Genomic DNA, 10,696 nt, shown 5'->3' with positions numbered 1-10,696 from the left:
GTTCCGTTCTCAATAAATCACACCGAAATCCTTTATTCAAGTTCTTAGATTACTTAATATTTTGAACCTGTTTACAATGCTTTCCCATAAAATTTACCCGACATTCAACATTCAGTCAGGACGCCATCACTGTGTAAATCTACGTAATACAGTCTAATTTGTGAAGAAAAAAATTGTCTCCAGCATATTCTTTATTTGTTCTTGGTCTACGTTTTGTTGCTTAGATATTTGAATATGTACACAATAACTAAGATTTGTTATTTCAGGAAATTACATGTAACTAAGACTCCAAATGCTTCCTTAACACCTCCGCGCATGTTTTTCACCCATAGAAAGTCGTAAAATTAAAAATGCTAACCAATGAAAGCGGTTTGAACAATTTTAATGCAGAGATGTCCTACCATATTATCAATTCAAGGATGTTATTCATAATTATTGGTAAGGTTTTTACCATCTGGTTGTCATAGAAAATATATAATATATAAAAACAAATAAACAAACAAAAACCCTAAATGCTACTCTATTTGTTTAATGAAACATGAAAAATAACCGAAAACATTTTTCTCTCTAGTATTGGATTTCCGTTGCTATAGTGACAAGGGACGCCCATACTTCTTCTGCATTCGGTATAATTTCTGATTCGGAAAGGATAAATCCGGATTGTCCGAAGCTTGCTTCAGCCGGTCTCATCTCGTACGTGTAGGCATACTGTATTCCTGCCACCGATTTCGCCCAGTCATATGAACCACCGGAGGCAGCGTCTGAAAAATTGTATTCAGAAGTCTGGAAGATTGTACGTTTTTTTTGTTTTTGGTGTAAGATATAAAGTCAAACGCTATTGATTGTATAATTATCGCAATGATGTTATGCACAAAACTGAAGGGATGTATTATGAAAGCTACAATAAAATATTCGGTGTGATATTCATTGCGACCAATTTATCAATGTTGCTATTATATCAAATGTTCTAGAAACATGCATGTATGAATCTATAATGTTTGTTTACTTTTAGACTAATACTTGGAAATTACACCAATATAAAGTGCTGTTCATTCTACTTATCACTTATCTTTTTATCATTTACAATTTACTCATCTGCAAGTGCATATGTTTCAAAATTTCATATTCAGGGTAATCTGTAGTTAAAATTCGTTGAGTTCATTTGTAAACAGAAAATACATGTACATAGAAAAGTTACTAGTTTTAAAAATTAAACTAAATTATTATACCTCCACAACTTTTAATAATTTAAATAATTCGATGCTCATCCGACATATATAAAATGATAAATGATTTAAACTTGACTGTAAATAAAGTAGTCAATATTTTATTCAGATGAATCAATGAAATGAAGAGTTGAACCTGGCCCCGGGGCCATAAAACTTAGACAAGCTCACTTTTGATCTAAGTCTCACTTTTCTACTATATATTCCTTGTGGAAAAGTACGTAAGACTGAGATCAAAAAGGAGCTCATCTAAGTTTTATGGCCCCGGGGCCAGAATTGTTGTTTCTATGCCTAATTTTACGTGTTTATTTTATACAGAAAAATATCATATCATATGTTAATGTAAGGATTCGTTCTTACACAGGAGATCAGGCGGTGTTCCAGCGGTGTACATCTCGCCATGAATCGTCTTCAGTGACGCTACCCCTGCCTCTGCGACTCTCATCTGAAAATAAAATTTTAGTAAAGCATTTAAAGGAATCATTGATTTGCATGAAAAAGGACTAGTTGTCGGCACTTCATATACAAACAAACATAATAGTTCGGATTTTATTTGTCGCCATCTACGAGAGAGCTAACCAGTTCCTTTGATTAAAAAAATCTAAAAATGCGATGATAGAAGTTAGTATCAACAGTATTTACACTTAGGCAATACTTCATTGTGTCACTGCATATGATTTAATTGATAAGTATTACATGTATCAAACGAATGGATATATAAAGACTGCATAATGAAGTATTGTACTAAATTGAAATCATAAGAAAATTTAATTTGTTGAGGATTTGAAATTCAAATCCATGTAGCCATCAGTTTGTAAAATAAAATTTACACCAAAATCAATCTTTGAACAGTTGGTTTATGTAAATAATTGACTAATGATACTGATTAAAAAAAATAACTCTCCAGACAGTTGGTTATTTAGTCATCTAGATAACATAAAATGTTTCATTAACGTTTAAATAAATTTTGTTAAAAAAGAAATTAATTCCGTATTTATGTACTTACCAGTTCCTGGTTATCTGAGGGTTTGATACTGGTGTAGCCGTACGGTGTCAGTATGAGCTGGGAGTACGCATGGAACGACAAAAACAGCTTGATCCGCGCCCTCTCCGACAGCAAGGCGTCTCGGATGTTTCTAGTTTCTGACTCGGAGAAGGCACTGGTTCCGGGATAAATATCGCTGCAGGGGTTTGTGCTTGTTCCTGCTCCTTTTAAATGTTAAAACGAAGCGATAGATATGTAATCATTGAAAAAAAATAATATACTGATTTATTAATACATGCAAGGTTTTCCACGAACATACTTGCGTTACTTTGCAGTTGCATTGTTTCATAAAAACATATTTCCTATGGTTGAAAAATATTTCGTACAAGTCCGGGTTATTTTAAGATATTAAGTTTTTCAAATTCAATTTAATAGTTTGTATTTTAAGATGAGAAGATCTAAGCATAACTACCTCCAAACGAGATGTCGAAATTCCGGTTTGGATCCACGCCTGTACAGCGCCCCGACTGACGGCTTCTGGTCTTCCTCCAGAGACGGTCCTTGTATCAAAAAATATTTTGAAAAAATAATTTTGATTATTTTATTCATAAGTTTTACAGCAATACTAAATGTTTAAGCATTTTGTTTAACCATAAATTACAATGAATGTCTAAAGTTGTAGCTTGTTTTACATTATATCATAATTACTTACAAGGGTAATAATGTAAATTGTACATTTTCATAAGTTTATCTAGTCATGCTAAAACAATATATTATAATATCAGTCTAATTTACCATAGTGTGGCTATATTCATAACCGTCCGGGTTAGCTGAAGGAAGAATTAGCCAATCGAATTCATCCATTAACTGCGTCACAACAGGGTTGATTCCATACTCCGTTAGTAACTACATGTGGGTTGTTAATAAAATTAACATCAAAAATTGATTATATGTTTTCATAACATATCACAACCCAACTCATACATGCATATTTAGTTACAGCGTTGACTGTGTATAATAAGTAAGCATAAAATATGCATGTGGATTATCAGAGTCAATTCTTCAAAATCATTCAAGTGGCAGAGATAAATATACATTATATACATGTAAGTAGATGCACAAGTACATTTTATACGCGCCAGTTTGTACATTATAAATGATTAATTAATATGACAATACACATGCATTATAAGTATTTGCATGTCCTTTTTAAAAACATGGCTACTGTATTATAAATGCTATAAAATAGCATGTGAATATCTTATGCAAACAATGAAACTATTTTCAGTTGCAACAATACCCTGCACATGGAACAAAGAGCCGATGTAAGCCGAAAAATTTGTTAATTTTTTTTCAGTCAGCTGCAACAAACCGAATTAAGGCCAAGTATAACGGTTACCCAATTTCAGTTTAGGATTTTATCCCTGCCCACTCCTCCAAATATCCAGTCATGTAGTTGCTTTTTTATTTTTAGCTTATAAAAAATCAAGAAAAAAGTAGAAGTACATGTATCTTGTAAATATAACCTTGTGTATTGTGTAAATTGCCGTTGCGGGGGCCACCCACTCCCTGGCGTGAATTCCGGCTTCTATCCAAATGATTGGTTTTGTCCGAGCCTCGTTGTTTTTGCCAATCTGTAAAAAAACGTAGTTATGACTGTGTGATTAGCTGTTTGATTACCAGAAAGCAAAAATGTTTAAAACAAATTGTGAAAAAAAGTCAAAGTTTTATCAAAGAGAACATATTAATATCACAACGTAAGATAGCGCATTGTTTCAATAATTTTGTACAGGTATTTCTTAGAGCATTTCGGTATATATTAGAGAGGTTTAGATTTCAAACGTGTACGGGTACGTGTACGTGAACTAGGGGAATCACCTAAATTCTTCGCGTATTACGTCATCAGTTTTTGTGACGACATGGTTTCTACACGTTCTCTAAACTTGTAGAGTGTCGTCTACACGGAAGTACAAACGTGTAGCTATTTACAACAAATAAAATCTTATTGATGAGTGAATGTATTCTTGTGATACAGTATATAGATTTTTAAACTTCATTTCCATGAAAATTGATAAGAAATTTACCATTTATTTGGAATTAACTAAATAAATTCATGTCACAAAACTGCGTCGATTTACGTACACATTTATATCCTACAAGTTAAGAAATCTCAACTGATAAATTACAAAAAACGTGTACGTGTACGTGTAGTTTTAACACACGTACGCATACCCGTACACGTTTAAAATCTCAACCTCTCTATTGTCTCATTATTTGTTCTTAGTTACAGTTGCTCTAGCTGATAAAAAAATGCTGACCGAATTTTGCTTATTGGGTTGATATATAATTGCGTTATGAAACAATACCAATCTGAATTTTATTGGGTGCTATGCAAATACTACATATAGATAATGATATGACTGTATAAAGTTTTTAATATCTCCTAAACTGTTGAGGTTTGTTTACCCTGATAAGTTTCATGTCTCTCCCCTCATGAGAACTTCCAATTGATTCCACTTTAGCGAGGGTTGGATATTGATCCGCTATATTAATAAGCCAGCTATCAATCTGAAATTCAGACAAATTTAATTTTTCAATAAAAAAAAATATAAAAAAAATTATATCTGTATCATTGTTAAAATAGTCTGTTATTGAATAAAACATTTGCTTATCATTGGGAGTAAAAAGAACGTACTAGTAATTGTACGCACAATGAAGAAGTCGTCATAAATTTTTTGTACACTACAGTTTTCAATTTAAATAAAACATATCTTAGTTTCAATAGAATCTACAACACATACGTGTGCCTATGTTTCAACATAATGTATTAGAATGCCGTTGGTACATTGTATTTTGAGGGGAAAATTATGTACAGAAATGCGAATTACCTCGCTATGGCGGGCGTACTTCCCAACTATGTCCGAGTTTCGAGGTTTTAATCCAGAAATAGACATCACACCAAAAGAGTTGATGACGTAATCAGGAATCTCCATAGAAGCTTGCTCTTGGTCAATCACACTAGAATCAATTCAACAAAAGCCCAGAAAAATATTCTATTTTTTAAAATAGTAAATAAAACGCCTAACATAATCATTTACATACGTTAAAAATTAGACTAATTCTTATCCCAAAACATAATAGAAACATTAAGATAATAAACAAGGTCAATCTATTGTTCAATCAACCAAAGAAGTTTTATACATTATCCAATTTCAAAATTTAATTTTCTCGTCAATGGTTGTTACAATTTTTTTTATAAAATCTAAATTCTCACTAATGTCCTGTTTTTATGCTATGCAATATAATATTTGGTATCATTTCTTACTATCAGTCTATGTGAAACCAAACAAAATATTTTGGTACATATATTCTCTGGTATATGATATTATCATTTATATTGATACAATATCAAAACCTTAGCAGCAAAATATCAATTGTCATTTTGCTAAGTTCTACATGAAATCATTGAAGACTGATCAAATTATGATCATGAATAAATGATATTGATAACTTCTAATGATTTCTTTGAAAAAGGATTTTTTTTATTCATTTAGGAACAAACGGAAATGCAAATTCTAAACAATATCCATAAACATTTTGAACGCACCTTTGTAAATCATTAATTAACAAGGAAGGATGTAAACCAACACGTGACAGGTGCTTCGTGACGTCATTATACACATGTATTGGGACATGGATATCCACGCTGGTGTTTAAATGTGGCACCTTCCAGAAATCAAGCTAAAAGAGAAAAGACATTTTATATGAATCTAAACTAAGAGTTATGAGCTCTGTTCATAAACATGAATTGATAATATATTATTATAAAATTAGATTGTATTAAATGTATGTACATGTATTTCCGTTCAATTACATTTGTGTAAAATGTTATGTTTTTTTATTTTTTAATTTAAGAACAACATTAACTTGCCTTCATTGATGGATGATTCTGAAGTTTCTCTAACGCCACAACTTGTTCCAAAGATGTAGGGTGCACCCTCACCAACTTGTCCCTGAAAGATCAAATCCTAATCTCAATGACCAGCTTCAGGCTCAGACATATGTATATGTTTATTTTATGCAATAACTCAATTCCCTCATAAACTGTTTTGCTTTTCCCAACTAGCGCATCTTATAGAAAATATCGTCCTAATACAGAACGTAGACTTTCAATTACTCCCAAGTTTCCACTTTTCTCTCTTATTTCAATTTTAGCTGCCACTACCCACTTGTAAACTTTCTGAAAACGAAATTACTCATTGATGGACTATCCGAAAGATTTATTATTCCGATGCTAGTACTTAGTTTTATTCCATGTTGATTTGGTACATTTCCATTTCATTTTTAACAAATAACCTTGATGACTTATGTAAACGTTAACTTGTAATCTACCTTTTCAGATGTATAAAAATACTTAAAATAAGTTATATTTGTTTTCATCAATCATGAAGTTTAACACACTTACATATTATAAGTTTTCCTCGGCGTTTGAATTGGCGCAGATTTAACTGCCAGCATAACCGTCAGTAGAGGAAAAAGGACTTGCATTATCCGACCGGCCATTGTAACCAGTCGTCAAATGAAACAATCAAGTAACGGTTCCTGTATATATGAGTGTTTCATGACATCACATTCAAACTTAATTGAGTGGGCTTTCTAACTTTCAGTTATTAACGTTATTAAACCGTGTCAACATACTATCTTAGATTAGACCAACCAAATGCAATTAAATGTTGAGGGACACTTTTAATCTTCTGATATCCCTATTGCAATCGATCCGTTTATTTAAAAGACGTCCATGTAATATATCTATACTACTATATCAAAATAATAGAAAAATAGAATTTTTGGGCTTTAATACCGATAAATCGAACATCATTGGTACTCGAAGATAACCAATTTGTTTTTAATTTTTCTCAATCAAGCTTCGATAATTAATAATCAACGAAAATTCATCTAAACAATCCAGAAATCATCTGGATTGTTTGGATTTTACAATCTTGCGCATGCGCATTATATTCACGCTAAATCACGGGAACGTCTTTTGTTTATGGTTCCACAATATTATATTTGCATGGATAAACTCAGAAACGATATTACAAATACATGTTAATGTTCATTGAAAATCTGTCATATATTCTGTTAATCAAAGGAAATACGGGAGATAACTCTAACTCAGTGCATTTAACATGAAAAATCCGGAGACTTTCGAATGTCAACATGGAATGTAAATTCGAAGCGAGTAAAAAAAGTACGTGAAAAAGTGTTGAATTCTTCATTAAATATGAATTTAATTTTCAGATGTAAGATATTTTTAGCCTCAAAATGGTTTTTTATGAATAATTTAACTGTTATTTTTCTCCAAAATCGTTTCGGAGTCATTCTGCAAATTTGTGCTACATTACGGGTATATGAGAGGCATTTTACATGTAACTGTAGTTAAGGTCTGTCCCGAGACACAGTTAGATTATTTTATCTAAGCAGAGTGTAGTGAAATTAATAGGATTATTGTAGGCTCAAGCTTGGTTATGTAAATGTCAACAATACGGTGTGTTGGTGTATCTTTTTCATAAATGTCCAATATCATATGCAATGTCAACCCGTGCACACACGGGTCAAAGTCTAGTCTAGACTCATTCAATCAAAGAGTGCTTTAAGATGGATGTGCAGCCATCTTGCAGATTTTAAATGGGTTTATCATAGATACAAGAAAATGACAGTGTTGCACTTTTGGGTAATCAACTATCATGATGATTATGCTACCGTAGGAACCTGTGTCTTAAAAAAACTCTATATTCTATTATAAACCCATGATTAATTATCAAGTATTCATAATCAAATTCCGGTAACATATTCTTTTGCAGTTTTCTTGATTACAAAATCGAATTTTCATTTTAGTGCATGTGACAAAAAATATATACTTTTCAAAACGTGAACAAAACTCTTTCAATCTCTAACTTAAAGAATTATTCAAAAACAATCATCAATGATATTTTTTATTTTTTTCATTTTAATGTTATTATCCTTGTTGTATAAATTTATTTTGGTTATGAGGAGACACAACTATATTGATCAAAATTTGACTTATATTTTATATAAAAAATGGACCAATTTTCTAAAAAAAATTCTAAACGATTGTGTTGCTTGTATCAATGTTTGTTACAATAGAAACAGTTATATGTTTCCCCTCTCTGAACGTTCCTAAAAACTAAAAATATTAATCAAAGAAGGAATTTAGAAAATAAATATCTATCAAATAATATGCTTAGAGTCTGTTTATCGTTATTTATTTACATCTATCGAGGATGATTCCCTCTATTTCTAACGAAAACTAATAGTTAAAGCAATATGAGCTGCAATTTTCATGTTGAAATTTTTTTTACGAAAATGTTATTATTTACTAAAATGACAAAAATATCATGTTTTAAAATTGTTGCCATATTTTTGTGGGAAAAGCCGTTGAAAAGCCTTAATTGGAAAAAATTTGAATTATTGTCATCCTGTACGAAAATTGATCTGCTATATATTCCTTAGAAGAGAATTTTTTTTTAAGTCTTATTTATCATAAAAGTTTAAGCTATATGCAGACTTATCATACTAGCAGGTTTTTGCAGCAAAATAAAATTCTAAATAATACAGCTCATATTGCTTTAATTCATAGCTCTATATTTACATTTAGTGTATAGTTTCCCTTATGTTTGCATTGGAAATCCGCGACGTTCAATTAAACAAACAAAAGCTTTCTTTGGTGAGTCATTTGGGATATGAAGGAAGCGACATTGCAGAAAAAATACATTACCGCGTTATCATTCTTTTAACGAATTAATAAATTGAGCGTAAAAAGTAAGTAAAATTCACTAAATTACTGTGAACGTAAATAAGTACGTTAGCTAAAAGAAACAGCCAAATCGTCTTCTGTGAGACTTTGGGTCTGACATCATCATGATTATTTTGTGCAGTCTGTGATTTTTCTTAAGTAGTTGTAGGTCTCGAGCAATCGATAAAAAGGGCGTGTCAATGTCAGTTCTGTCACAACTTCCTTGTGAGTTTCAGCTGCTGTAGATTTCGACCAATCGATAAAAGGGGCTTGTAGATTTCAATGTGGCTGTTTCTATTTTTCTATGAATGCACCTTGGTAATTCATGCGCCATAAGCACAAGAGTAAGCGTATTCACGTGTTTTGAGAATTTTTTTTTGTAAGATTAAATGAAACTTTTCATCTTACACGTTAATTATATATATGTGGCTGTTCCATGTATGTTTCATATCCCTGACTAAGAGCGTAAAAAGGGCTTTAATTTATAGCGGCGATACACAATATTTCATACAAATAGACATCAGTATGAAAATTTAAATATAAGCACAGTTTTATAAATATAAGCTTTTAATGCTTATTTTTGGATGTCGTCGGCAATTTATATTTTATCATTGCATATAATTATGTTTTCTGTTATGTCGCTACCTTCATATCCTGAATGAATCACCAAAGGCAACATTTTATTATTTAAATAGTGCACGTTGCGGCCATTATATTTGGCAAATACTTAAAAAATTGTTACATGTTCAACACAAGTATATTTTACAATACTGGTTTTCGGAAGTTTATGATTGACTAAAGTGCTGTATTCAAAATCAAAATACTGATGTCCTAGCGGCAGTTGATTTTATTTATTTATTTTTAATTTAAAATCAACGATAATAATTGTATTATTTAATTTTGCATAGCAAGAAGTTTCTTAAAGTTTGCTGTATTAAATAATTGCGCGCATTTTTTCCAAATATGAATTATTGGGCTTTTCCGACACGAATAGCGAGCTATTTAAAAACCAATTGGGATATGAATCATGGTGTGAAATATCTAAAGATAGAATTAATACCATCTACGATCCATTATATATCATAATATTCAATAATCGAAATATTTCTGGATAATTGTATCTAAGGAATTTTTTAACAAACAAATAATAATTAGGTATAATCTACACAAGTACACAGACTCTATCCTTAGATTTCAATTGGTAGTCTGCATGTCCTTGATTCACAACGCTACTGCTGGCAATCAATGACATTGTAACTACAGTCAGTTCAAGCATATCTTTTACAACATAAGCCATAAACACTTTGCCGGATTATTATGCCAGTGCCAAGGTGGCATTTTCGCACCCGCTTAAGATGCAGTTTCAGAAAAATCCATGTATACCAAATGATAGACCATTGTCTAGAGAGTATATAACCACTTTTGTTTTTAGTGTGTTTCACCTGACAGGTGAGATATTTACCTTTAAAAATTAATATCCTATAGGAAAATGATAATTCCCATAAGAGATTTGATTCTCCTACAGGAAATATTGACAATCCTATAGGATTTTTTGAAAGTCCTACAGGAATTATATTTCCTATAGAAGAATGGTAATTCCTGTAGGAATTTGATTCAGACATGAAGTTTTCCTATAAAATATTGTTTTCCTATCGGATTCTATCAAAT

The 10,696-nt window shown here is 31.4% G+C and overlaps 1 protein-coding gene across 1 annotated transcript; it reads right to left on the bottom strand.

The window, feature by feature from the left end:
* Positions 1-365: 365 nt before the first annotated feature.
* Positions 366-6,833, bottom strand: LOC128161245 (carboxypeptidase B-like). Its single transcript, XM_052824487.1, has 11 exons — positions 6,677-6,833; positions 6,143-6,224; positions 5,819-5,952; positions 5,100-5,229; positions 4,678-4,779; positions 3,738-3,845; positions 3,007-3,117; positions 2,684-2,771; positions 2,233-2,435; positions 1,587-1,671; positions 366-761 (listed from the first exon to the last, which is right to left on the bottom strand). The coding sequence occupies exons 1-11, from the start codon at positions 6,772-6,774 to the stop codon at positions 568-570; spliced, it is 1,335 nt and encodes a 444-aa protein (XP_052680447.1). The 5' UTR covers positions 6,775-6,833; the 3' UTR covers positions 366-567.
* Positions 6,834-10,696: the final 3,863 nt, after the last annotated feature.

This window comes from Crassostrea angulata, chromosome 8 (assembly GCF_025612915.1).
Source record: "Crassostrea angulata isolate pt1a10 chromosome 8, ASM2561291v2, whole genome shotgun sequence".
Lineage (NCBI taxonomy): Eukaryota > Metazoa > Mollusca > Bivalvia > Ostreida > Ostreidae > Magallana > Magallana angulata.
This window is presented reverse-complemented; position numbering and strand designations above follow the sequence as displayed.

Excerpts from the sequence above, each read along its gene's own strand:
- LOC128161245 (XM_052824487.1), bottom strand. The coding sequence starts at position 6,774 with ATGGCCGGTCGGATAATGCAAGTCCTTTTTCCTCTACTGACGGTTATG. Across the intron at positions 4,780-5,099 it reads AGTACGCCCGCCATAGCGAG|ATTGATAGCTGGCTTATTAA; the intron begins GTAATTCGCATT and ends TCTGAATTTCAG. Across the intron at positions 3,846-4,677 it reads GAGACATGAAACTTATCAGG|ATTGGCAAAAACAACGAGGC; the intron begins GTAAACAAACCT and ends GTTTTTTTACAG.